Here is a 27992-nt window from a genome sequence, read left to right as displayed (position 1 = left end):
GGGTTGGAGGGACTGGTTCTTTATTTCAAAAAGACATTTATCAATGTTCAGTATCAAAACAGTTACACTATTGTTTTTTCTTTCTCCCAATCGGCCCCCAAAGAGACCACACCAAAGGGGAGTACATTTTAAGCCAATTAAGCTGTAGGATGCACACCTAACTGACCTCACTGAAACCTCACCAAAAAGGGGGGATTGGGTAGGGAAAGAAACGTTAAAAGATCAGCACACTGCCAGCCCAGACTGTAGAGGGCTGTCACAGCCAGATGGGGTGACCAGTGTGCCCCAACCCCAAAGAAGCAAAGTTTCAAAATAATATAAAATTTAAAAACAATTTTGTACATAAGCTATTCAAGATTTATCCAGCACTAACTGATACAATGCACAATGAGATGGCACTTTTATTAGAGACAGCAGCTTCAGACCCAGAAAAGGGTGATGAGATGAGTTTCATATGGCTAAATCAGTGGTAAAACATAATTTTCTTTCCTTTCTTTCAAGGAGGCGGGAGAGCAAATAAGTGGTCGCCTCAAAATAAGGGGCACATGATCCATTCTGTGAGTGGCTGGGAACAGGGGAGAGCTGGGACAAGGATTTGGTCTCAGAGGTCTCACCATCTTGATTTCATCTGGTCACTTCTGGTGGAAAAAAAGTTGCCCAAAGATACCGTAAAGCTGAAAACCTGAACAGCGCTTTTTTTTTTTTTTTTTTTTGGCTAACTCCTTCTGGAATCACCTTTCTAGTTTGGCGGGTACTTTTTACAGAGCAATAAGGTTTCCCAAAACGGAGTCCTCTGGGCTGTTTGGCTCTCTGTAAGGCAGGCCCATACCTTTTCCCCCTCCTCTACGGAGAGGGCAATATGCATTAAGCTGAAAAGTAACCTTCCAAAAGTGAGAAAGGGATTAGACTGCTGCTTCAGAACTATGGAATTATCTGGAATGTTTTACAAATGGCTGCTACGTCAACAACAACAGAAAAGGTAATTACAAAATGTGTACATCACAACATGCTTTTAAAGACACTTAGCATTGTGCTCACATTCCCTTAAACGTTGTTCCCAAAGGTGCTCAGCCTCTAGCCCAAATGGAATCTCTGGGGAGAGGCAGAGACAGTTTGGCGAAAAGGACACAGGGGTGGGGGTGGGAGAGGTGGCAAAAGGAGAAAGCAGCCTTCCAGTTAAAGGTCAGCCCTCAGTTTAAAGGTCAGCTTCGGGCAGGCTGGCCTCAGCGGAGTCGGGTCAGAGGGAGGAGCAGCGGCAGGATGGGACTGGGGTGCTCTACATCTCATTCAGGTCAAGCAGAGTCTGGTCCAGCATCCTTTGTGTACAGAGGTGCTCCTCTTTGGTGCATTTCAGTTTATCTAATGGGGGTAAAGGAGAGACGTTATAAAAACTAGAAGTAAATTTCAAGGTCTACCCACTCTGAGAATTGCTCCTGTTGCAGAGAAACTGCAGACTAATAAAGCAGCTGCCTTCTCAGCCACAGAAGTGAGCTATTGCATCACTCAGTTTTGCAGGGCCTCAGGCTTGCCTACTGAAGTTACAGGTGTTGCTGTACTTCTGGGGGAGGGAGCTGGGGACCTTATCAGTCATTTCCTCTCCTCCCCACACCCAACCAAGGCTTTCAGCTTTCAGTCGCTGAAGGAGGTGGCCTTAAACACCAGCCATCCACTCTTCTAGTCTCTGCCCACAGGACAACACCTACTCGAAATAGCTCGCTGGAGCTTGACACATTGAGAACAAGGATGGGCATATTTCTACCAGTAGAAACAGCAGAACCTCAACTTGAAAAGAGTACAGGAGGATCCTCATGCACTACAGGCTTTCCTTAACAAGTAGAGAGGAAAGGAATAACTAGTGGGATAAATAAAAGAACCCCCATAGCTAAGTCAGAGAATCTCAAAAGAAAACAAAGTCAAGAATACTACAAAACATCCTTGTAAGCAAACCCTTAACAGATTTTTGCAGAGATATTCTTCAGAACTAGCCTGTGACATAGTTACTTACAATTAAACATAATACCAGGAAAAAGCAGCAAGAGGAAAAATGTCAGGAAGAAAACCAGCAGCTGAACATCACGGAGAATCAAAGCTTCCCAGCAAGTAAACCACTCACTGCTCTAGGGAGGTGGGGAAAATACCCTTCAACTCAGAAAAGGGGATGGCAACGCAGACCTATTCATATCCCACACCCCTTTCTTTCCCTTCCCTTTTTTCTACCCGGTCAGAAGGGCCCATCCCTGGGCCTGCAGACGAAGCAGTTACAACATCTTGTCAAGTCAGTCCTTTTATTGTTAGAAAACATCCATGCAAAGGAACATATCCTACAGTCAGTGCACAAGTGAAAAAGCAGCAAGTAAAGGTGGAAAACAGAAAACTCTCCCAGGTTTTCTCACTATCTCTCAGGTCCCTCCCTTCATCACCCACAATCTCTTGAAAAAGGACAGAAAGGCAGTATTAATCTTAACTGTTCCCACTTTACAGTGCAGTTAGGAAGTCGACACTATTCTAACTGTCCCAACTAAAAAGAAATTTGCTTAGGGCAAAATAATAACTTTTAAAAGACAATCAGCTTTTTGCTGGGGTCCAGGTCAGTGGTGTGAGCCGTAAGCTCGGTTTAATGGGCATCAGTGAGCCCTGCCCATCAGTCACACAGATCATGCAGCGTTAGCTTCAGCTCATTAGAAAGCAGGCGGTTTCGCTCAAGTTGGCTGTAGAGACGCTCTGCAGCAGCAATGGAGAGGAGAGAAAACAAGAGAAGGAGAGGAAAAAGAGGAGGAGAAAGAGAAAAAGGGAAGGTTAGTAGAGTACCAGAAGTAAATTTTGAGACTTTTAACTACCTGGTATACATAACATGTATCTGTAAGGCAGGATGGATGCGAGGAGGATTAGGTCAGTTGGTGGAAAGACCAACAGAGGAATAAAATAAAAAATGCAGACTGACAAGTTGAAAGAATGACATTTTGAGGGAGAAAAGTATCTCCTTCACTGTATTTATTCCCTGGGTTGAGAAACTGAGACAAGTGAAACACGGCAAAGGAAGGAATACACCTGGCTTATAAGAAATACATTTATAATAATCGGGGTCTGTAAGGAACCAGAGTGAATGGCTGAACATTTTTCTGTAAAAGCATTCAGTACAGTATTATGAATGGGAGACTGGGATAAATATCCCTACACTCACTCAATCCTGTACTTTCTAATGCTTCTTGTTGTAGGTGTTGGGTGACAGGCCCATCATAGTGGCACAGCGAATCAAAACCCAACTTCACCTTTTCTAAAAGAACCCCAAACCTGTCCGAGCCAACAGTGTGTCCAGCCAGCCCCAGGTAAGGTGAATTACAGGTACAAGCCAATCAAGACTATCCTGTTTCTCCAGCCTCATTGGCAGCTTGGGGGGATCATGTGATCCAGTTTTGGCCAATGAGATGTAGGGGGTAGTCTGTCAGGGGCTTCCAGAAAAACTTTAGCTTTCTTTCTTGCCTTGAACATGGATGTGATGACTAGAGTTGCAAATTTCAACCTTAAAAGAAAGGGCCGTGAGAATCACAGAAATCCCAACTATATCAGGCCACAGTTGCTCAAATCAAGACTTTTTATGAGAGAAAAATAAATCCCATATTTATTTAAGCTGCTATTAAGATGTTTCTTATAACCAAAAGCGTTCCTGATACAAGTAATTAAGCGCTCAAATCCCCTGGCTTTATCTGGATTTTCTACTTGGAGCACATCTTAAAGAGGTGTAGAGTGGTGATCGTTTTGCAATGCATAGAAATATCAAATCACTATGTTGTGCACCAGGAACTAACGTAGTGTTGTAGGTCAATTATACTTCAACAAACAAAGCCATAGAAAAGAGATCAGAGTTGTGGTTACCAGAGGTGGGAAGTGGGGGAAGGGGGAATGGGATGAAGGTAGTCAAAAGGTATAAACTTCCAGTTATAAGATAAAGAAGTACCAGGGATGAAATGTACAACATAATATAATTAATACTGCTGTATGTTATACATGAAAGGTGTTAAGAAAGTCATCCTAAGAGTTCTCATCACAAGAAAAAAAAATTTTTTTAATAAATAAAAAAGAGGAGGTAGAGAGAATCCAAATCCATGTGACCAACACAGAGGTAATGGCAATTGGAGATGGATCTTCCTAGTCTACTCCTAATGTCAGCCTCTCGCATTCATAAACAAGTTTCTTTCTATGTTTTACAGTCTGTTTCAAAATGGTCTCAGGACTTCAATATGAAAAAGACTTTTCTGCCTTGCATCTGTGGGCTGACTGTGGGCATTGCTCAGGTACCTTGCCTTCTGGGCTGAGGTTTTCCCAGTTCCACCTGGAAGCTGGGGGCCAGTATGTTTCCAATAATACTTGTCACTCTGTGTACCCAATCAAAACAGAAAGCATATATGTACAAAAAGATCCTGGGTGGAATAACCAAAAAACAAGAGTTGTATTAAGGGGCAGAATTGGAGGGAATTTTTTAAATTGCACTTCCGACCAAACCAGTATCTCAATAGGAGGAATACTGCCCCTCCCCTCCGCTAGAGGGGAATTTAGAAATGTGTAATTGTCACAATAACTGGAGGGCCCTACAGATATTTATTGGGCAGGGGACAGCAATAAATAGGATTGTTCTGTATATCCCAGAATTATCCTGGCTTAAAGGACTAAAGTTCATCATTGAGAAACACTGTACTAGTCTATACTAGTCCATGAGGCCTGGGATTCAACCTGTCTTATTCACTGGGGCAACTCTGACAAACAGCAGGGGTTCAAATTATGTTTAACTCTCATTTCTTGAACTTTCTGGTGTTATATTACATATAAAGACCATATGCAACCTGACTGATCCATAGCATCTATATCCAAGTTAGTCAGTGTGACTCTCACATCCTTCTTGGGAAAGAAGGGTGTTATCAGGATCATATCCCTAAAAACAGCCAGTTCAATGAGGGTTTTGTTCCACTTAGGGAAGAAATAAAGAGACAGAGAAGAAGTGGGAGCATTTTATTGCCTAATTAAATCCCAGAACTTATAGTTCCTTAAGAATTGCAGAAGGTCAGAAAGATAAATGTGGTTGTTCTCTCACCTTGAACTTAGTAATAAGTAAGGTTTCTAACTCTGTTATTTCTAGTAACTAAAAATTCAGGACCAGACACTAGTTCATTAAAGTTCTTGGTTCCCTGATAAGAGTAAATGAAACAAACAAAAAAACAAGCCAGAGAATCCCCATTTGATCTGATTTTCCTTTCAGGGAATAACCCCATGGATGCTACACATCCTTCACTGGTCTGAATCAGGTCAATTTCATTCTGTAACAGGAAAAGGAAAAAGGGTGCGGGCGCTTGGGGTAAAGGGAACTCTATCAGTTTTAAAGCCTCAAAGTTCAAGGAATGAGGTAGAAAAAACAGATTTTGCTCTTTTATGTTTTTTTAAAACTCCCCCCTCATGTTAAGGCTAAGGAGTATTCAATATGTGAATGGAAGAAACTGGGTGTGACTAAGACAAGGTTGCCTAACATAACAGGTCAGTTCCACCCATCAGGTAACTTGGGGTCCAATCACATTTTGTTTTATTCCTCATCCCAACAACGGTAATGAGGAAGGGAAGAATGGACTCCAACACAACAGCCTGTGGTTCTTTCTTAGAAATTAAGATGAGGAGAGAAAGTTAAGAGATGAAGCACTTTGCTCTGAGATTACCAATGATGCTTCACCCCATTTCCACAGCTAGTCCTGGCTCAAGTAACATAGGATGGTTTCTATAAGGATACAAAGCATTAAACAAAAGAGTGAATTTATCATGGTACAGTATTGCAAATTTCACTCTGCTACCCTGGCTTCTTGGTCTCTATCCTTGCTCACACGAGTCATGCCATGGGGAAAGACAGGAGCTACCAAAGTATAACACCTCATTTTTCTTCTAATCTCTCTCTACTCTCTCTTCTTTCCTTTGTAAGAAGCCTTTCTCTGTACCAAAGTCAACTCCTCCTGCCTATATACTAAAACATCTAGAATTGTACTATCCAATGAATGCAGCAGCCACTAGCCACATGTGGCTAATTAAATTTAGATGAACTAAGAGTAAATAAAATGAGAATTTAGCTTCTGGGCCACACTGAGTGTTCAACAGCCACATGTGGCTAGTGGCTACTATACTGGAAATCACTGCCAAAAGTTCTATTGGACTTTGTATAGACTATAGACTATACTTCGTGCCTTTATTTTCTTTCCACCAATTCACTCTTCTGTTCCTTGAAATATGGCTCCTCTCCTTGTCCTTAACGTCCAGTATATACCCTCAGATTAATAAAACATCAGTGACAATGTCCTATTTTCAGTTATCTTCCTTCTATATCTGAAGTTGAGAATCACTGGAAATCAACCAGCCTTGAAGTTTTTAAAGTATCAAAGTTACTCGTTCTCCTTCTATCCCTCCAACCAATTCCACTTGGCTTCGTCCTCTACACAGATTTTCCTCTGCCTATGTTTTTCTTTTTATATTTGCAATTGTCCTTTAGGGTTCAAATTTACTTCCATGGCCTAAACTGCCTGCCAACCTCATGGATTCCTAAATCTCTCATATCAATTTCTCCCCCTCAAGTCTTAGGATTTTGTTTTCATCTTGGATACCTGCCAGTTTTTCAGACTTATATTCTTCTCTACTTTCCCGTGCCTCCCCAAACCAAGACCACGTGACCTCTCTACACCTTTAATACTACCATTTTCCTAGGCTCCAAGTCAGTCATCCTTGACACTTCCTTCTTGCATTTAGTGACCAGGCCCTTCACAATGCCCAGGTTTAGCACCATCCCCTACTACCACTACTCTAGTTCAGATTATTATCTCTGGGAAACTGCAACAACCTAACCCAGTTATTTCCTAAAGTGTGCTACAGTCACTGCTAGTGATATGCGAGAAGACTGCAGACAGTATACATTTGTGAACTTAAAAAAAATGTATCAGCTGTATTATTTTAATGTGCATTAGAAAAAAACACTAGCACACGTCAAAACTTTTGATTTCAAATTAGAATTTTGTAGCATAAGAACAAATGTGAAAAGAAGTAAATTAAAAAAATAATGTAGGTTGCATGTGAATATGGCAAAAGCCATCAAAAGTGGTATGCAGGGCTTCCCTGGTAGCGCAGTGGTTGAGAGTCCGCCTGCCGATGCAGGGGACACGGGTTCGTGCCCCGGTCCAGGAAGATCCCACATGCCGCGGAGCGGCTAGGCCCGTGAGCCATGGCTGCTAAGCCTGCACGTCCGGAGCCTGTGCTCCGCAACGGGAGAGGCCGCAACAGTGAGAGGCCCGCGTACCGCAAAAAAAAAAAAGTGGTATGCAAATGAATGAAATTTGGGAATCACTGTCTTAATGGATCACTTTGATAATCTGCCCTTCTAACATATTAGTAGTTGCCAAATTAACTCTTCTTATATGCTACTCAGAACATATCCTTGTTCAAAATCTCCAGTGGCACCCCCATTACCTACAAAATTAAAACTCCCCAGCCTGATACAGCACATACCTGTTCCCTACTGTAACTAAATGGTTATAGCTCTGGTGTCCTTCCCAACTCTATGCCTTTATTCTTTTGCTTCTCTTTAATGAAGATACTCAATATCCACTTTCCTTCAACCAGATTCTGGTTGTCAAAATCCAATCTTTTGGAATCCAATAAAAATGAAGAGGAAAATTTTAACATGTTTATTAAGTACCTTTTACGTGCATCCTATCATGAGACTTTCTTAATCATCTCCACTGCAATCAACCTCTTCCCCGTCTCTGAACTCCCACAAAACTTCATTATTTGGGGCACATATCACACATCATCTTTAGTTTTATACATATGTTCTCTCTCCTACTGGATTCTGAGCAACCTGAGAGTAGGGATGATGCCTCCGTCTTTGGTTATTTCTGTCCCCACCTTAATACCCTGTGCCTAAATTAACAATAACTTAACCTGCACCTTAATCACAAAGGCTGTGTGGCAAAAAGAAATGGTATAGACAGAAAGAAACCTGAATTTGATGAGACCCAAAGTTTTAAAGTAGGGAAAACCTCTCTACCTGGCTGTATCTGTTTAAAAGAAAGGCAAGTTTTAAATATATACTCCACTGAGAAACTGAAATACTAAGTAAACAATACTTAGGTGCTTAGATAAGTACAACCGATGACTATACTACCCAGATTGAACTATCTCTGCTGTGTAAATTAGCGTAGGAATTTCCAAAAGGTTGATATTTAATTCTACAACATAAACTAGGAACAATCTTACTAGAAGCAATTAACCATATTTATGCATGTAATAAATTACTACCTTGTGTATAATATTTGAAATATGCATGATTTTTATTTTTCCAGTAACAGTCATTTATCACTTGTCTTATATCCCGGTAGCACATACTAGCAGGCAAATGGTAGTGAGCCTCAAGTATGTAAGAAAGGTTTAAAGAAAACATAAAACTGCTGGAAATTCTACCTATTATGTATTTCCTGTGACTTGGGATAATATAATTAGTCAATTTTAGTGGTAACATATTTGGGTTCATTGGGTATTCCAAGGATGCACCAGTTGAACCACTGGTAAAACGGTAGAGAATATATATTGGGAGGTACTTCTGTGGTCTCTCAAAGGAGGAGAACCTAAAGAGAAGACAAACATTCCAGAAGGGATGATTTAAGAACCTGGAAGTAAAGGACTTAGATGATCTTATTCAGCTTGAGTGTAAGACTAGAGCTCCTATTCTAAGGAACTTCTCCTAGTCCACCACTCTGATAGATTCAGATCAGTTGAATTTAAATGTCAAGAAAAAATAGACACACACAAAAGTGGCTTTGATTATATAAGTCAGAGGAGGGAGAGCCTACAATAGCTGCTCCCCACATTACACCCCCAAGGCTCCTTTTTAGGGACAGCAGCAGCTTTGTCAATGACACAAATGCAGGGTGGCATGAGGCTTCCGGCAGCTTAACATTTTAATTTGGGGTGAGGGGTGGAAGAGAATACATAAGTTGCTTTGTGGTCCCCCCGCCCATCCTAATGCCTTGGGGGTCAGCCAGGCTGACCCAAATGGAATCCAGAGCGAGAGTGGGGCGTTGGGTTCCCCGAGGAAAGGGGGCAGATCCAGAACAGAGCAGAAACGGTGATAATTATCTGTGTGAAAAAGTAAGGAGACTCTAGGTGAGAAGGACTAGCATCAATCTAGACAGCAATCTGGGAGACAGGAAGAGGAGAAAAAGGAAGAGGTGGCAGTAGGAACGATAAAAGAGAGCCAGACACTACAGCCTGAGTTATTTGGCTTCTTTTCAGGGTTAGTGGGAAAAAGGCAGATTAGCATCAAGGATCAGGGATCCACAGCAAACAGATAAAGTCCCCAACAACTCATTTTGGTGCTTTTTACTACCTGGCTTGCTCTGGGACTCAGCTCGATTTTTAGGTGAATTTGGTATTTCCAATCATGGGTGTTTCCCCTAAACTTTAATATCAGGGCATCACATACACCCATGAAGTCTGAGTTTTGTTGTAAGACGCTAGGGCCCAAGTCACTGGCTCTCTGGGCCCTAGTTCCTTAAATTATATGATGACATGATTCTATCTTCATCAGTAGCCCTTCTGAGACTAAATTTGAGAAACAGATAGAAAAATCCTGGTGTCATAATGAAGGGACTATGAATAAAAAATACAAAAATTACACGTAGATCAGGGTGCTACCACTGATCCAGGATTAAATGCCTCCCCAGCTTTTGCCAACAAGTAACCAGCACCAGTGTTTTAAAGATAAGAGTGGAGATTCTAGTTTTCAGAAGACAAAACCAGAGCACACTATGCACAGCCTACACCCCCACCCACCCACAAGCCAAGGTCCCAGCCCCACTCTGCTGTCAGATAGTTACATAGAGGTCATGTCATTGAGGGCGTGGTCCAGCTCCTCGCTAATGGCCTTGTACTTCAGTTTCTGGGCATAGAGCTCATCTGGACAGGCACAGGAACCACAAGGAGGAATGAGGGGACAGATAAAAGGTATCAGAAGCAGATGAAGAGAGGGAATCATTAGAAATTAGGGAAAGTGTGACCATGGGTCTAATCCCACAGTTAGGAGAACATTTATCCTGGTTGCCATGACTGGCCATTTTCAGATCCACTGTCCCCAGGACCAACGGGACTTCTTGACGCCTCTAATCAACTGCAGTAAAGGTTGAGAACCTGGGCATAGTCATGACTAGAAATTCCAATCACCAAAGGCACTCAAGAGGATACCACTCCCACCCAGTTAACCCAATTCTTAGCAGTGATGATGCTGAATTTAACATAGAAAAAGGAGAAAATACACATTAACATTCAGACACTTCTTCTTTACCTACCCATCGTGACCAATATTGTTGGCCCCTTTGCTCTACAGGTCGTCTCCGCAAAACTCTCCCAAAGAATATCCTGCTACCCAGAGTGTACCAAAGGAGCATATCTCAGAGTTCTCAGAGCAAAGTACAAACTTTCCCTTGTTAGGGTAGATGCAGTTGCCAAATTATGGGGGCACGAAGTATTTAGAAAGCCCCTGGCATTGGTCAGGTCTGAGAAGTGGTCATTCCACTGCTGCATCTCTTGGTGAGGTCCCCCACAACTTGAGTGGTGAACAAGATTGCCAAAAGTAGCCATGGGGTGACATGGAGGTACATGCTATTACCAGTCTCCTCCAAGGGAAGGATGCAAATTCCAGAATATTAGGTAAAGTCTTATTACAGGAAGAGTAAGTGTAAAAATCCACTTCCAGGATTTGACCCACTTCACCTAGCTGTGGCACAGGGCAGGGCGTAGGATGCATGCCAAGTCATTACCAACTCCCTTTGGTGTACAGGGGAAGAGGCTAACGGTCAAAGGGCAAGGTCATCCTCTAGATTTCTTTATTTTAATCCCTCACCCAGGCTCCATACCTTCCAAATCATCAATTGTCTTTTCCAGCTTGGCTACCGATCTCTCAGCAAACTCAGCACGGGTCTCTGCCTGGGAGAAACATGAAATCAGTCAGAATCAGAGATGAGTAAGACAGAGAAGGATCTCTACTTCTTCCACCTTCTACTTCTATACCTTTCAGAACCAAAGCCAGCTAGTCTAAGTCTACATTAATGCCTTACATGCCTCTAAATGTTTTGGGTCCTTCCTTATAATCCCCTCAGCTCACCTCCTTGAGTTTATCAGTAAGAATCTTTATCTCTTCCTCATATTTGTCTTCTTTTAGAGAGTACTGTAAGAGAAGTAGAATAAACATTTCAGAATAGAAATTACTCACACAGACAATACCCCCCTCCTGACATTTACTTTTACACTGAACATCCTCTTGGATTTAATGTGCTGAATGATCCATGAGAAAGAGCAAGGCCGTTTTGGGACAACAGTCCTTAAAATCCATAAATCAATGTCCTTAGAGCCATGATACCCTCAGAATCCTCCAGGACCTTTATTTATTTTTAAATTTTTTTTATTTTTGGCAGAGTGGCATGCAGAATCTTAGTTCCCCGACCAGGGATCGAACCTGTGCCCCCGGAATTGGGAGCATGGAGTCTTAACCACCAGGCCACCACAGAAGTCCCCAGGACCTTTATTTTTTAAATGGACCTAAGCTTTGATCTTATTCAGATCAACGCAGGAAGGTATTCTTCCTGCCTCCAGGTTAATGAGTAGGTGTGGTGACACCCTGACGCCACATGGCTGAAAGAGTCCCACAAGAAGATAAAGACAAGTCATCTGTCTTGATTGCTCATTAGGTCTCAGATCTGATACTATTTGTTGTCCCCTTCTGTCAGCATAGCAGTATCAGCCAGAGGAGAACATGACCCCAGTCACCTGAGACCAAGAAGTCATTTTAACTACAGCAATCAAAGTGCACAGGAATTAGCATTAAACCCAGAATCTGGAGAGAGTAGGTGGATACTTCTCACTGGATTATATAAGGAATGGGTTTCTCCAGTCTTTCATCAAGGGCAGGGCTGGGCCCAGGCCCCAAAGCCTGTCACTTTTACAAACCAGCCCCTACCTTCTCCGCCTGAGCCTCAAGAGACTTGAGGTTGTTGGTGACATTCTTCAGCTCCTCCTCCAGCTCAGAACACTTACTGTGAATATTTTAAATACCGCAGGAAAGGAAAGGGGAAGAAGAGAATAAAAAAAAAAGGAGAGAGACACACAGACATGAATTGTACCTATATGTAGAGAGAATTGGAAGGCACACTGGGGAAAAGAGAAGTTCCCAGGTAATCTGAGCAAGCATCAACCCTCCTCCCTCTACCATAGAATATATCAGGAGCTGGACCCTCCTGGGCTGGGACTCAGAATGTTTGGATACTAATAAAGAAAACACTTGACAGAAATCACTACCAGGAACAAATCATAACTGCTACCTGGGGTGGAGGTGGGAACGGATGCCCAACCCAAATAGTCCCCAAAATCACCCAAGGGAAGATGAGACCCTGTGGAGAGGCAGTGAAGCAATTAGGAAAGAAGAGATGAAAGATGCCAAGTAAGTGGAGAGGAATGGAGCATTCCATGAAGAGATGAAAAAGCACTCAACAAATCAACCAGTGGAGGGGAGGCAGCTGCAAAACAAAACAAAACCAAACAAAACCACACCATATGTATAACCTCTCTGTGGGTTCAATGGTTAGTACCTTTTCTTCAGCAGCACTCAGACACTTCAGGTTCTGGTCCATCAGTCTGATCTGCTCATCCATCTCTCGGCAACGGCTGTTAGTGATAGTCACAGGGATCGCACAAGCCAGGTTGTGGGGAGGGAGAAAGGTCAAAAAGGAACACAGCAAGGAAACAAGCAGCAAAATGGGAAAAAAAATTAAAAAATCAAAAAATGGGAAGAAAACATCACCATGGTCATGATATGTCACGTCTAGGAGAGGGGAATGCAAGGGAAGCACAAATAAATATGCATCAGCACGGACTTTGTTAAACAAGGCCCAGAAGGTGCCAACAGGGGAGCAGGTCATGTCTGCCTTTGCCCTAAAGTTCCCCAGCAGCCCGGCAAAGTGGTAAAAACAGAGACAGATCTTAAGTCGGCACAGCAACTTCAGTGCCTCAAGGAGAAGCAGAACCCAATTGGGTGTGCCGGTTAACAGTTCACCGTTTTTTTAGGTTTCATTTTCTTCTCAATGAAGAAGGCTCATTTGTCACTTGTCACTAGTTAAGAGAGTAAGAAAGCCCAAAGCCATTCTTAAGGCTTAAAAAAAAAAAAAAAAAGCATTCTAGATGACTCCCACTCTCGAGGTCCTGTTTAACAAGGTTGAAGGAATGCTAGTTTATTCACATTAGTGCCCAAGCCAAAGGGGAAGGAACAGAATGGTATGGCAAGATTTGGGGAGCAAGATACTCACGACTCTGCCAGCTCAGCTCGCTCCTCTGTGCGTTCCAAGTCTCCCTCAATAATCACCAACTTACGAGCCACCTACGGGACAAGACGCAGGTACAGCTCAGTGAAGCAAAGAAGGAGCCATTTCCCTCTCATGATTCTTTTCAGAAGCCCAATATCGCTGAAGAGAGAGGGACAAGCTAAAAGCGTCTTACCTCTTCATACTTCCTATCTGCCTCTTCTGCAATGTGCTTAGCTTCTTTGAGTTGGATTTCCTGGAGTTCCATTTTTTCTTCATCTTTTAAGGCTCGGTTTTCAATAACCTTCATACCTCTGCCAGAAACAATACGGACAAATGTGGCACCGACAGCCTGGGGAGCCTGTCGTCAACTCAACTCCAAGGGACCCAGAATTGCGCCTTTTAAAGCCCATTCCTCTCTGCTTGTCACTCAAAAAGAATTTCCATAGCACCCTCCGACCTTAGTTTAGTTATTTTGTTTAAAACTTTCTTATAAAAATAATACACTTATTAAAAAACTAAATATTTAAGTGTGTAGTCTAGCATAAAGCAAAAAGTAAGCCTCCCTAATTCTAGTCCTGCTCATCAGAAGTAATCTCTTAATTCATAATCCTTCCAGAAATGTTTTATATGCCAAAAATCTCATCTCCATTTCCCCACACCCCAAAGGAATCATACTACACACTGCTCTGCAACTGGTTTTCCTCTTTCTATACTTTGGACACTACTCTGTAATAGTACACACATAACTGTCTTATTTATTTTCACAGCTGCACTGCGTTAATGTACTCCCAACAGGGTATTTTTAATTCTGAAAGTCTTAGTTTGATCCCATCCAAGTCATCACACACCTTTGTTCTCATTTAACTCACACGTGACAAGGAGCCAATTGGCTATTTTCGACAAAAAATGAGTTGGTTCAAGGACTGTGGTTCTCAACCCTGGGCACATATTAAAATTATTGGAGGAGGGAGTTCCCTGGTGGCCTAGTGGTTAGAATTCCAGGCTTTCACTGCCAGGGCCCAGGTTCAATTCCTGGGTGGGGAACTGAGATCCTGCAAACCTCTCAGTGCGGCCCCCCACCCCCAAAAAAATTATTGGAGGAGCTTTAAAAACATTAATGCCCAGATCTCTTTTGCAATGGATTCTAACTGATCTGGGATGGGACCCAGGCATTCTGAGAGATTATATATATATAAAATAAATTTATTTATTTATGGCTGCGTTGGGTCTTCGTTGCTACACAAGGGCTTTCTCTAGTTGCGGTGCGCGGGCTTCTCATGGCGGTGGCTTCTCTTGTTGCGGAGCACAGGCCCTAGGCACACGGACTTCAGTAGTTGTGGCATGCGGGCTCAGCAGTTGTGGCTCGCGGCCTCTACAGCACAGGCTCAGTAGTTGTGGTGCACAGGCTTAGTTGCTCCATGGCATGTGGGATCTTCCCGGACCAGGGCTCAAACCCATGTGCCTTGCATTGGCAGGCGGATTCTTAACCACTGCGCCACCAGGGAAGTCCCTGATATATTTTTTAAACTCCCCAAAGATCCCCACCACACACTCCCATGATTCCAACAGTGCAGCCAGGGTTGAGAGCTTATTAAAACACTGATTGCTGGGCTCCACCTCAAGAGTCTCTGATTCGTAGATGAGGGGTAGGGGCTGCTGAGGATTTGAGTTTCTACCAAGTTCCCAGGTGCTGCTGGTCTGGAACCTCACTTTGAGAACTGCTATGGGTGGGTGCTGTCTAAGTGGAGGTCATCCTGGTGACCCCATTTAAGGATTATTAGGTCAATTTATAGAGAAACACCAATTATAAAAGGGTCACAGGTCCAGGTAACCCCTACTTTGTCGGTCTTCATAAGGAGAGAATATGCAGAAGGAAAGAAGATCCTATAAAAATAGGTTACGGTTTTAAAAAGCGGGTTTATAAGAAACCTGTTTGATCAGCGCCATTATGAACTTCTTTTGAAATCCACACGTCATCAGGCCCCTCTACACACCTCTCACTCTCATCAGCAGCTTTCTCAGCTTCCTCCAGCTTTTGCAGGGCAGTGGCCAGGCGCTCTTGAGCGCGGTCCAGCTCCTCTTCAACCAGCTGGATCCTACGGTTCAAGGAGGCCACCTCAGCCTCAGCCTGTGTTTAAATGAAAGAATGGGAAAAGGAAGCAGAGGCATGGTGAAAAGAAATTGAACTAATTATGACACTAAGATTGGGGTTGACTACCACCATGAGGAAGCCAGAGCCTTGCAGGGTAGAACGTGACTTAACTCAGATGCACATAAGACCTAGCAGACATGATTTTATATTCTATAATATTACATGTATTTTCCTCCCTTTCCCATCAACGAATTGCCATTTGTTCCACAGGAAAAGTGTTTTTAAAACTCAGCTCCTTGCCCAGCCCAGTGTCAGTTAATACCAGTTCAAATTCCTGAACACGCTGGTGTCAGAAAAGGTAGCCAGTAAAGGGGTCCTTCTGCCTGAGCTCTGGCTTAAAGGTGTATCTCACTCTGCAGCAGCTTTCTCATAAGTGTCACATAAAGTGGAAAAATAAGAAAGGTTTCTTAAAGAGGGAATCTTGGATTATCTATTAATTTGTTGCTTAACTCAAGTTGTTAAACCTCTGATCAGCTTACCCTAACACCAGGAGGATGATTAGCTAAAAGAATAATGTTTTCCAGAAGAACCTTCCAGAACAGAAAAAGCAAAAGGATGGAATATTGGGATACCTACCTCCTACCCTTTCAACTTGCCCCCTCCTCCCACCTTTTAAAAGTTGGCTACAAGGAGCTTCTTCTGGCTAAAATTATCTGCTCTGATGGCATTACCAAAAAAACTGGGGGCAGAAGAGAATGTTTCCTTCATGCCCACCACCAACCCTCCAAATTTCTGAATTGTGACTCCTTTCTATTCCTCAAGTCATCCCTTTAGCCTAACCCTCCAGTACGGCATGACAATCCTCTCCCTGGCCTCCACCCCACAATAAAGCACAGGCTAGAGTCCAAGTAATCCCATACCTCCTCCTTGGCAATGGAATAAGAAACAAGGAAAGAAGAAGGCAGCTGCATGTGCATGAATTCTACTGGTAGAAAATCTTCCCTCCTCTGACTGCCTTTCCCCTCCCCAGACCTTTACTGGTGGCAAGTACACTGACCGCCACAACCGCACAAGAATTTAATCTGCCCTGCACACTCCCCAGTTCAGATGCTTATCCAAGTGCTTGGTAAACACGATCTCTCTTCTACAGCCCAGATTGTGCCTGAATTCTATTACCCTGATTTCCTCCTGGCAGTCAGGGGTGGGGGTAGCTAGAGAAATAATCTGGGCCACCAGCCCCTATGGGAAGGGATATAGCCCAAAACACTCCTGTTAAGAATCAGGTAATTTGGCACAAAAATTTCCAAATACAAACATGGGAGATTCGAGGCACTGCAGGGTCCGGGGCTATATAACCACTGACCTACAGGAAAAGAAAATCAAGACATCTATATAAGCTGAAATTACTAAGAAACCATTTGTGTCTCTATTCAAAATAACACAAAGACAAGTATTCTCTGGTCCTGTCTCAGGAAACCAGATGCGCCCTAAGACAACACACATTTCGCCTCACAAGCTCAAAAAGGCTGACAGGTCAAGATTATGAGAACGAGTCTGCCTATCAGCCAAGAACTATGCAACACTGCCAGTACAATGATTTATCCCACCCCACTCCCTTCAGATGCCTAGAACTAAAGAAAAAAAAAAAAAAGGGAACAACATCAAACCCAGATTTGAAGGAAGCTCATGAAATCTATGTCCCCACCCAGCTCACCAGAAGTTACCCAAATGAAGTAAAGATAACAGGCTATGGGGGTGGGGGTGTACAGTTTCCATGACAACAAGCTGGCTCAGGGCAGTTTCTCCCACAAATCAGCATTTACAATAGAATTCTTCGCAAGGCTGAAAAGGGAGGAGGAGAAAACACATCTTGATGCCCTAACTAGAGCATGCGCACATTGAACAAGCCTGTACCAAAAACAGAACCCAGGATGGGTGGGAGTCCCAGCAAGAGCTTTGGAGACCCCGGTGGGGAGGGAAGGGAGGAGGGCAGTCACTATCCTCTTTTTTCTCCTCCCACAGAGGATCAGTTTTCTTTACAATGAAACAAAAGCTTGCAAAATCAAGATCTGTTTAATGTTTAAAGGAACAAGGGAAGACACCTACCTGACTTTTCCTTCCAGCCAGAACCTATGCACAATGCCTATCCCTTTCAGGTCAATCAAGTGGTACCAAGAGACTGAGTGGGACTAACTTCTGCAGATGAGAATGGGAAACATGGCCCTGGGAAACATTAACTTTATATGCTCTTCTGTCACCCTAGGTTTAGCACGCCTAGATGTGGTTTTGATCTTTCAGCTTGCCCACCTCTGCCCAGCTTGGAGGTACACTGTGAGGTCCTTCCTTCAGGTAATAATAGGATTCTCCATTACCCAAGAAGCAAAAATCCCAAGGCCGGAGAGGGGAACACAGCAGCGATTCAGTCATATCAGAAGATGGCTGACAACAGCTTCAGCTATGAAATGAGTTTGGTTTAAATGCTACCATCCTCCACACTGAAGAGATTCCCCAAGCACACTATACCCATCAAGGCAAGAAATGGACAGGGGACTGGTGTTCAGAGGCAGATCAGGGTCAAGGACAGAAGGGGATTAGCCTATATCTGGCATTCTGCCACTCTGGGGTTTCTCTTTTTAGACAAAAGCCACAGATGAAATTCAAAGGAAAAGAGTAATGAAAAAGTTAGGATTGAGCCCTGTGAGTAATGGACTGCCCCAGTTCACTGTGTTCACAAATATATCTACCCAGGGAGATACTGTGTCCTTGGGGACTTTAAATTTCATCAAGGGGCAGGAAAGTTGGAAGGAAGGAAGCAGAGTTATCTGTCCCAGAGTAAACAAAGGTGGAGTCTAAGCAGAGGCACTCAGAGCAAAGGGCTATTTGGCTCTCCATGAGTATGTGCTCTAGTATGAAGGTAAGAGAAAGGTACTCAGTGGGAAAGCAAACCTAAACCAAAGAAAGGTGATAAAGCCAGTTGCTTACTGCACCAGGCCCTATGAACAGGAGAGAGCCACACAACAGCCAGACATTCTAACCACGGCCACCCACCCCCTGCAGATTAGGCATTTGGGAATAAGGCCACAACTGAAACTGCTAGTCAAAGCCCACTCGCTCCCTCAGTAGTATTCCTAAATTTTTTACACCAGGAAAAAAAAGAGACAGAGAGAGAAATACCCGCGGAAGTTAGGAGACAGGTATTAACAACAAATAAGGTGAACTGTACACTTAAAAACGGTTAAAATGGTAAATACTTACCATTGTGTATTTTTACCACAACACACACACACAGAGAAGGAAAAACACTGCATTTAAATATTATGTTGCAGTCTGTTTCAGTTTCGCAAAAAGTGCAAAGGAGATTCAAAATCAAAAGTGGATTTGACAAGGTGCTACATTATAAAAGGTCAATCTCCAGGCCAAGAGCAGAAAAGACAGATGTATTCCAGAACTCGGTCTCTGCTTTGGACTCATCCAGCTTCCCAACAAGGGTTGGATGTTCACACAAAGCAACCAGAAAAGGAATTAAGTGACAATCCCACTAACAGCATGCGATACCATCAGGGAGTGCAGAGCTTCCAGCTCCAGGAGGGAGGAGCCTGCAAAACCCACATTCCAGAATGCCCTAAGAGGATAACAGACAGTTCAAGCACCACTCCCCTCCCTTCCCACAGGTGTCTCCTCAGGAGGAATTCAAAGTTCACTAGAGCAGAAAGTCGAAAGATTAGGCTCCCTCAAGCTAGGGAGTAGAAGATACCGGTTTCATAAATCTTTAACACTACTTCCCCATCTGAGGGCTTTCTCACTAGATCTCACTCAGCTCAATAAGCAAATTTGGCAGGCTCTGAGGGAGAAGCTTAAGAAACATCTGAAGCTGCTCCCTCTGCTGCCTACTACCCTAGAGTCAACAAGGGTGGGGAAAAAAGGAGTTAAATTTTCCTGCAAGAAAAATTACCAAATCCTGGGGGCAGTGGGTGAGGATCCTAGGGGGAAAACAAAATCCTGGAGGCTGTTGCTGGGGGGACAACATCATCTGTCCTAGAACTATTCCTAGCATGCCCCTACTTTGAGCCTGATTCTGGAGCTCAACACACGGCTAGTTCCTTCAGGCCATCCCTGTCTTCCCCTTTAAGGGGATCTGGTCTCCAGAACAAAGGAGATGAGAAGCTGTCGCTAGTCATAAAGAGTCACCCAGCCAGTCCATCTCACTTGAATTGATAATTAGAAGTTACGGGCATAATGAACGGAGGAAATATCCACTGAGAAATGGGTGACTGAGAAAGACAAGCTCCTAGCATTTCCATGCCCAGTTATAAAAATAAATGACTATTCTAACAATCTTTAAGTATTAACCTGGAGGGCAGCTGTTTTCCCCCTTTTCCCCCCAAAACATTAATTCTCAGCCACTCCCTGAAGGAGCAGCCAGAAAGGGGGGGGGGAACTTACCAAGGGAAAGAACAACAAGGAATACCAATAAACCACAAGAGTTCTTTCACTAGGTCTTCAAATTTTAGCAACAGTTATTTTCCAGCCTCAAGATCCTCCAAAACCAAAGCCTCAACTCAGGAGATCAGCTCCACCCAATGGACTGCACCCTAGACCTTGGAAAATCTTATGGCTTACTAAAACTAGTCCACCACTTCTAAACAGAAAGCAGTTTCAAGAATCACCACTCAATCCATTAACATTTTAAGTGCCAACCTTCAGCTGAACAAATATTTATTGAACTTAAATTAAAAAAAGGACACGGTAATGGGTAATTGGCAAAGTAGCAGAGTAACATCACTTCGGAACTCATTATTTTGTCTCCATCAACCATACTGCCTAGGTCAACCAGAAACCTTGACAGAAATCGGCACTCCATCAGATTCTCTACCACATACACTCGCTTATCAGCTCTGCTTGGAAGAAATGTTCTTAACCGGTTCAACTTGCACTCTTCACACTTCAGCAGTAAACGCCTGAATCTGGCAGAAGTTCCTGCCTTCCAGGTCACCATGGCAAGTTCTGCTGGTTCCTACATTTGCACTAACAGAGAGAGTGAAGTACCGTCTTCTCCCCTCCTGCTTCACTACGACAGAGAGAGTGGGTTTAGCAGTTGCACGGGCTCCCCCTAAGAGGAAAGGGCCCCAGGACGGAGGATGGGAGGCGGTGCTGTGGCCTCAACCTCCTCCAGGGAGGGCACCGCGCTTCCTCTCAGCCGACTGCTGCCTCATTTCCTGAGCAGGAGGAGGGAGCGGAAAAGCTGCCAGCAGGCCACGCCGGGGGCTTTCCGGCGGTTCCCACCCCTCCACTCCCCACCCTTTCACAGTAAGTTCGGCTCTGCCCCCACCCAGACCAGAGAGGAATCCACCTACTCTCACCCCTAGAGCCAGAAACCTTAAACGAGAGCACAATCCCCGCCCCCCGCCACGGGGAAGTGGGGGAGGGAGAGGCCGCTGAGCCCCTCCCCTGACCGCGCCCGACTCGGAGGGACTGAATGAATGAGCAGGGAGAAAGAGGAGGAGGAGGAAGAAAACCACCCGCCAGTCCCGGTGAAGCTCAATTCCTTCAAAGGTCAAGCCTACCCGCTCGAGGTCCAAATGAAGCTAAGCCCCACCCATCCTCCGAGCTCCAACTTCATCTACGAGTATGCTGGCCCCCTAAGGACCGTGCTCCACCGCAAAAATGGAACCCACTTCTCTCCCATCTTCTCCAGCGCCTGCTCCTCCCTCACGCGCCTCGCCCTCTCCGTACCTGTTCCCGGGCCCGCCTTTCTCCCTCCACTTCCCGCTGGAGGCGCTCGGCCCTCTCCTCTGCATCATCGGCCTGCTGCTGCAGAACCTGGATCTTGCGCTTCACCGCCTCGATGGTGGTGATCCCGGCCATGGTCCCCACCCAGCCCCTGCTTGCCTTCGGGTTCCTGCCTCCTCCGCTCGGCGTTGCAGCCACTTCTCACCCTATTTCCGCCTGCTCCGCCCTGAAATACCGGAACTCACCCACCCGCCCGGATGTGACGCCACCACTGCCGCGCCCTCCCACCGCAGGCAGGCGGGAAGGCCGTCCACTGGAGGGAGACCCGCGGCTGGGAGCGAGGGGCGGGACCTCGCTGTAGCCCTAGGCGACCGCTCCCAGCCTTTCCCTCGGGCCAGCAAAGGGGGCGGGGTTGGGAAGAGGGAAGGCTACCATGGTAACCGGAAGGCGCGTTGTGGTTAAGCCTCTCCAGTCACTGGGCAGGCTGCCCAATGGTTGGCCTGTGCGGCCTTTACACCCGCCGTTGACCCCTCACTCCCTCAGTGCTGATCCGCCACCACCTACCCGCTAGGGCACCCTGTGTCCTCTCCACAACATAAACACCCTACAAGCCTCTACTTCCACGCACCCCACAAATGCTCCAAACCCAGGTACTAAGAAAAGCCTAGACTTTCTGGGTCTCATCTTCAAAAGACGATGACCTCCAGCCTCCTTTTAAAGTCTGCTCAGGTAGGTTCTCTCCCATCTCCTGAAAATCAATGAAAGAAATTAATGGGGGATGAAGAGATGGGCAGGTTGACAAAGTTCTCAATCTATTTGGCATCAGTTATGAACATAAGTGTTCTATTTAGAGTACTGGTCTTTTCCCCTGTTACTTTTGAGAGTCAATATGCACCAGTGATTTGCCAGCCTCTCCAAACCTTGAATGATTCAGGACTTGGTAATTAATCATCGCTTACAATTCCTTTTGTAGGAATTGGAAGATATCTTATGCCTCCATTTTGTCAGAAGGAATCCTCTATTACAGACTACTGTTACCAGATCCTTTGTGCAACCGCATGATATGAGCACCTGAAAAACTATAGTAATGTGGAACTCAGCCTCCATTCTCTGTTATAACTCACCAATTTCCCACCGCTCTGCTTCCAGGTACCCCAAGGAGCTATTTATGAGTTAGAAACTGCCCCTACAGACATTGCCATGCAGGATCTTTAGGAGCACAGTAGTAAAGGGCCTTGGAGATTTTACTGTTCCCTCTTATTTCTTTGTGTTCCTGCCACCTTCTCAGTAAATAGTAATAAGTCTCTCCTGTGATGCAGCTCTCTTTTCCTCTGGAGAATGAGGGTGTAGAAGAGGATTTTAAATTAAGAATCCTAATCCCCAAAAAGATTGATAGGTAAGTCAGGTGCTGCACTCAATGCCTGGTTCTGAAGATACTCCCACCAGAGGGTGTGTCTTCAACTATCTCCATTTAGAAGTACTGAGCATTGAGACTATTCAGAGGAAACAGAAACAATGCAAACAATAAGTAATTTGCTTGATAGAGTTACCTGTACACTCTGATTACCCCACCCCCACCCCAGGAATTGGAAAGAAAAAGCAGGGTTTGAAGCCTCAGTAAACCGCCCTGATGGCCTAAGATTTTTACAACTCTCTTTGGAGAAACCTGATGAGAGAGACTATGGAAACAAAAATGAGACTTTGTCATCTGGGTGCTGATCAGCAGAGGGCAGTATTGCGCGCGCGCGCGCGCACGCACACACACACACACACACACACACTGCGCGTCCCCGCCCTTTGCCTTACTGAAGAATCAGAAGACCTCATCTTAAACAAACCAAAGGAGTGGTGAGAGCACCACTGCATTCCTGAGGCTGGTAGATTTGAACAGATAATCTTCTCTTGATCCCGGGAAACAGGTGGATTGACTCCTAATGACCTTTAAAAGCATGATGGATGGGCAGCAAGGGGCCCAGTGCTACTGCCTTCCTGGTAACCAACAATACAACAGTATATCAACAGGTGTATATGTCTGTCCTGTCCCTCTTCTCCCCATCCCTTTCACCTCCTGTCCTTAAAAAAGGGTGTTATGACTCTCATGTCCAAACTATCACAGTCTTCTTTCCCCTTATTTTACCTTCAATAGCTTCTCATTTCATCTCAGATTAAAGGAACCCTAGACATGGTTGCACTACAGTGTGAATGTTCTTACTGCCACTGACTTGTACACTTAAAAATGGTTAAAATAGCAAATTTTATGTTATGTATATATTTTCCACAATTAAAAAACAAACAAATAGGACCTTGGATGAACTCAGGGAGGAAATAAGTTTAGTCTGATCTTGCCACACCCTCACCCTTTCTTTGTTCAAGGAGTCCTGGCAAATCCTACACTTTCCAAAAAGGCTTCTCAGATAACCAGAACTCACTGTGTAAACATGCAGTTATTGACTCCCTCCTCCTTCTCTTTCCCTTATATCTACATCAAAGTAATATGCTCTGTTTACTTGTTTATTAATCTCAAGGGCAAAAGCTGAGTTGTGAACTCCCTTTGTATTAGACAGAGCACCCTCCCCTCAAAGATGCATACATTATGTTCCTGCTGACTCTGACCCTTGCTTCCTACTTTTAACCTGTTGCCTCCTCCTTATTCAGCACTTTTCCCAATTCCCATAAACACCTCACTTTCCCTCTTTGATCCGTTGAGGCAGGAGTCAGCAAACTTTTTCTGTAAAGGGCCAGACAGTAAATATTTCTGATTTTGTGGGCCATAGGGTGTGGCTACCACTCCTTTGTAGGGAGAAAGCCTGTAGGCGATATGTAAATAAATGGGCATGCAATGTTCCAATAAAACTTTGTACAAAAGCAGGCTGTGGCAGGATTTACTCCACAGGTGGTAGTTTGCTGACCCCACCTTTGAGAAAAGAAACCTTTCTTCCTGGGGCTTCCCTGGTGGCGTAGTGGTTAAGAGTCCGCCTGCCAATGCGGGGGACATGGGTTTGAGCCCTGGTCCAGGAAGATTCCACATGCTATGGAGCAACTAAGCCCGTGCACCACAACTACTGAGCCTGGGCTCTAGAGCCCACGAGCCACAACTACTGAAGCCTGCGCCTAGAGCCCATGCTCTGCAACAAGAGAAGCCACTCAATGAGAGGCCCGCGTACCACAACGAAGAGTAGCCCCCGCTTTCTGCAACTAGGGAAAAGCCACCGCACAGCAACAAAGACCCAACACAGCCAAAAATAAAAAAAATTTTTTTAAAAAAAACTTTCTTCCTGTTTCCATCTTAACCCAGGACTGACAGATGTTTGCCTCTTGCCTACAACCTTCCCCTCCTATTTCTTGTTCTCCTACGTATCGCTGAGGGTACTTAATGACTGTTGGGAAAGCTAACAAGGGGGACAGAAGTTGAATGAGTTTTTTTACTCATACTTTACGTATTTAAAAGTTTTTGGTGGATTCCTATATAAATATGAGAAGTTTCTTTCAAATGAATGTACTGAGTAGACCCTGTCTAGGTGGGGGCTGACGTGTGTGTGTATGTGTAAGGACAGATAGAATTCATCCCCAGCAAATTCCTTTATCTTCCCAATGATATGGGCATATTGTTTAGAGCCTCTATGTCGTTCTTTCGCCCCCAAGATCTCAGGTTAGACTTGTTGGCTCTTTTCATTGTTCCTGGAAACACCTCCTCAAGCCCACATACTAGCTGTTTCAGTCTAAGGACTTTCTCAGAGAGTTGTTACTCAACCTCTCACAAAATTGTTATCAACCTGACATTGTGTCAGTTTGTGAAAACTTACTCCCATGCCCGTTTATTAGAACCAGAGAAATCTATCCAACTATACATAGAACCTAGGTTAGGCAACTCCAGTAGGCCATCAAGCATTTGCCCAAAGTCCTGGGATTAACCTGTGTTGTTCACAGTTTTGCAAGAAGGGAGAATTAATTAATAGTTTGCAGTGGCCTAAACTTTTGGAAACTATGAACATGTATAATGTATATGATATGCTTTGTGTCTCTGACCTCTGGCATGATATATTCAACAACCCTCACCACTTCCCCAGGCCCCTGAAAGTGGCAGAAAGCCAAAGAGGAGATCAGAAACCTAATAGCAAAGCGTTTGAATGTGAGGATCCGAAAACATTTCTGAACGGCCTACTCTGTCTCTAGCTGTTTTCCGAAACCAAATGGAATTTTAAAAAACACATGTTCCTATTTTCCTATTAACCCAGTGCTGAGAATTGACTGTATTTCCATCAATACTGGGCCATTCTTTTGTTGCTGTTAAGATTCCTATGTTACTTTTCTTCCAAAAATCTTTTTGTGTAGTCTCTCATTTATCTTTGTGGTTAACTTCAGGACTGAAGATGAAGGAAAGTGGGTGATTATGAGATAACATGAAGTGGAAAAGAGAATTTGTTTCATTTTCAAATGGGAAAATTCAGCCCTAGAGAAGCTGAGTAATTTAGTCAAGGTCACAGAATAAGGTCTGGTGGTGACAACTTTACCCCCTGAGTCCTTATTTCTATTATAGTATATCATTCTAAGATTCTCTCTGCTGCCCTATAAGCAATGTTTTCTATGGCATCTCTGTGACATAAGGGTAAATGCCCACATTGGCCAAGATAAATAAACCCATATAGGGCCAGGGTCAGTGTGACCTCCTTCGTCCCATTGTGAAATCTGAGCTGGCTTTGCTGGGCAGTTGAGAGATGAGAGTTTCCCTATTAATACACATATCTATGTGCCAATCCTTGGACACAAAAGCTAAGAATGTGGCATGGGGGAGGAGGTGGGAAAAGTGATAGCAGTCTGGACTTGGAGTCCCCTACCTTTGTCCAGGTCCGGGGAAAGATAATTCAATTCCTGGATTGGGGGTAAGAAGGTGAGACTTCTACATGTCTTTAAGAAAGAAAGTATATGCCATTACAAGGGTATGCCACCATGTGGCAAAAATGTATGTGGGTATCTATGCCTATGTTCTCTGAATCCACAAGTATGTGTATGTCCAAGTGTTTAGTTATTAACATGAAGATCTACGTGTGTAGATTAACCCGTCCCCCCAGTTCTGTATACTCACATCAGCTGCTTTCTTCTCTGCCAGCTCCAGCTTCTCCTGGGCATCCTTCAAAGCTTCAGAATACTTGTCCAGCTCATCCTCTGTCCCTTTCAGCTTCTTCTGCATGGCTGCCAGCTCATCTTCCAGCTACAGAAGCCCCAAGAATCACACACAAGACATATATACACAACAGTGCAGTCTCAGACCCTAGTCTCTTGAGCCCTGACAGACCTCTGAGCTCAGCCTCTATGTTATCATCCTCAGAGTGACACACTTTCTCCCTAGTCAGTTTCAGCCAACTGCCCCAGGAATTATGCTATGCCCTTCGCCTGTGACCTTGTAATCTCTGACCCTAAGATGACCAAGCCATGCTGGGTTTTCATTAAGACACTGGGATGGTAGATATCTTACTTAGGATGTAGATGTCCACGACTCCTTTTAAGGGAAAAGAGATGCTACATGCCAAGCTCCCACTTTTTCCTCTAGAAATCAGGGTTTTTTCCAAAACATGATCCACTCCCACTTAAATCCGGCAGACACACTGTGGCTCAGAAGGGGCCACCGATTTTCCCAAGGTCACACAGGCAGTCTGAGGTAAATACCCTAGATGTCCTCTGCCTATCCAGTGAGGCTGGGGAAGAAGAGGAGTCCCTCCCACCCAAAGGATGAGCTGGCACCAGTGGTCACTGCCTTTCCCATGAAAACTCTCTTCCATCTCACAAGTCTTGTTCACCAGCAGGTGAGAGAGACCAAGGCCAAGGCCTACCTGTTTACTTCTTTCTTCTGCCTGCTTCTGCTCAGCTTCAGCTTGCTCCGCCCGATCCAGAGCATTCTCCTTGTCCAACTTCAGCATCTGCATCTTCTTCTTGATGGCCTCCATCGTGACCAGTGGCTGTGGGGGAGCTCACCTGTGAACACTGGAGGGCTGGAGACTAGGGTAAGAAAGAAGGGGCTGCTGGCTGAGCGACTAGTTCCCCAGACTTGAGCCTTTATTTCTGCCCATGGCTCCACCTCTTGTTCCTAATATGGTCTTTCCAGCTCCCTCCGCCCCATCATTGTTCTCAGGGGAACACAGGGTGAGACACTTTGATGGACAGACATCACCAGCAAAGAAAAATTAGGGAACAGCTGAGGCTGATTTTAGACAATGGAAAGTGGGGGGGAGGGGAAAGGTTCTCCCTGACCCTGAAACTTTCCACTCACTCTGGGCAGCTCTATGGGTATTTTAAAAGAGAAGGGAGGGGGAAGGGGAGGACATTGAAATAGAGAAGGGTACTTTGGCAATTCTAGAATGGTAGTTTTCATCCAGAGCCTCCTAGTTGCCCTTCAGCTTCCCCCTTACTCTCACCCAGACTGTGTTGGATGCTAATCAAATTCCCCTGGTTGAGTTTTACCTTTTGATTCCTGGTATTCAGGGAGCTTGAGCAACAGTGAAGAGGGGAGGCCACTCATGATCTTTGACAATTCCCCCAGATCCCCAGATCAAATTACTGTGCTATTTTGAGAGTCTCTAATTGGCAGGGAGACATCATTCCTCCCCCTTAAGAGCCACAGGGATGGAGTAAGAGGGTAGGGTTGGGATCTAGAAAGCCATCCCAGAGCTTCAAGCGGGTGGGGCCAGGGGAGAAAAGCGGGGGGATGGTCAGAGTAATCCAGATAGGATAATGTTCTCCATTTCCCCATAGTGATCTTTAAATAGAGCTTTTATAGCCACACAGACCAAGGTCTGTGTTGCTGTACT

At 44.6% G+C, this 27992-nt stretch overlaps 1 protein-coding gene across 18 annotated transcripts; it reads right to left on the bottom strand.

Annotated features, from left to right (window-relative positions):
- Positions 1 to 3: 3 nt before the first annotated feature.
- Positions 4 to 27146, bottom strand: TPM3 (tropomyosin 3). 18 transcript variants are annotated; one of them, XM_022559653.2, is made up of 10 exons: positions 27018 to 27146; positions 26273 to 26398; positions 15362 to 15495; positions 13561 to 13678; positions 13371 to 13441; positions 12657 to 12732; positions 11177 to 11239; positions 10929 to 10998; positions 9894 to 9972; positions 4 to 1359 (listed from the first exon to the last, which is right to left on the bottom strand). In XM_022559653.2, the coding sequence occupies exons 1-10, from the start codon at positions 27129 to 27131 to the stop codon at positions 1356 to 1358; spliced, it is 855 nt and encodes a 284-aa protein (XP_022415361.1). In that variant the 5' UTR covers positions 27132 to 27146; the 3' UTR covers positions 4 to 1355. The 18 variants fall into 18 exon arrangements, with proteins under 18 accessions (XP_022415361.1, XP_022415360.1, XP_022415363.1 ...); XM_089914791.1 differs by lacking the exon at positions 4 to 1359 and adding an exon at positions 1366 to 2721; XM_089914801.1 differs by lacking the exons at positions 4 to 1359; positions 12657 to 12732 and adding exons at positions 1366 to 2721; positions 12029 to 12104.
- Positions 27147 to 27992: the final 846 nt, after the last annotated feature.

The sequence above is a fragment of the Delphinapterus leucas genome, chromosome 1 (assembly GCF_059928025.1).
Source record: "Delphinapterus leucas isolate spDelLeu-1000000601 "Yukka" chromosome 1, BTC_Dleu_Yukka2, whole genome shotgun sequence".
In the NCBI taxonomy this organism is placed as follows: Eukaryota; Metazoa; Chordata; class Mammalia; order Artiodactyla; family Monodontidae; genus Delphinapterus; species Delphinapterus leucas.
This window is presented reverse-complemented; position numbering and strand designations above follow the sequence as displayed.

What these genes read in the sequence shown, in the direction of transcription:
- TPM3 (XM_089914791.1), bottom strand. Translation starts at nt 27,131, where the DNA reads ATGGAGGCCATCAAGAAGAAGATGCAGATGCTGAAGTTGGACAAGGAG. An exon ending in CAGAGAAGAAAGCAGCTGAT is followed by an intron (nt 15,496 to 26,272) that starts GTGAGTATACAG and finishes ATTTAAACACAG; the next exon opens with GCTGAGGCTGAGGTGGCCTC. An exon ending in CGAGCTGAGCTGGCAGAGTC is followed by an intron (nt 12,733 to 13,370) that starts GTGAGTATCTTG and finishes TATCACTAACAG; the next exon opens with CCGTTGCCGAGAGATGGATG.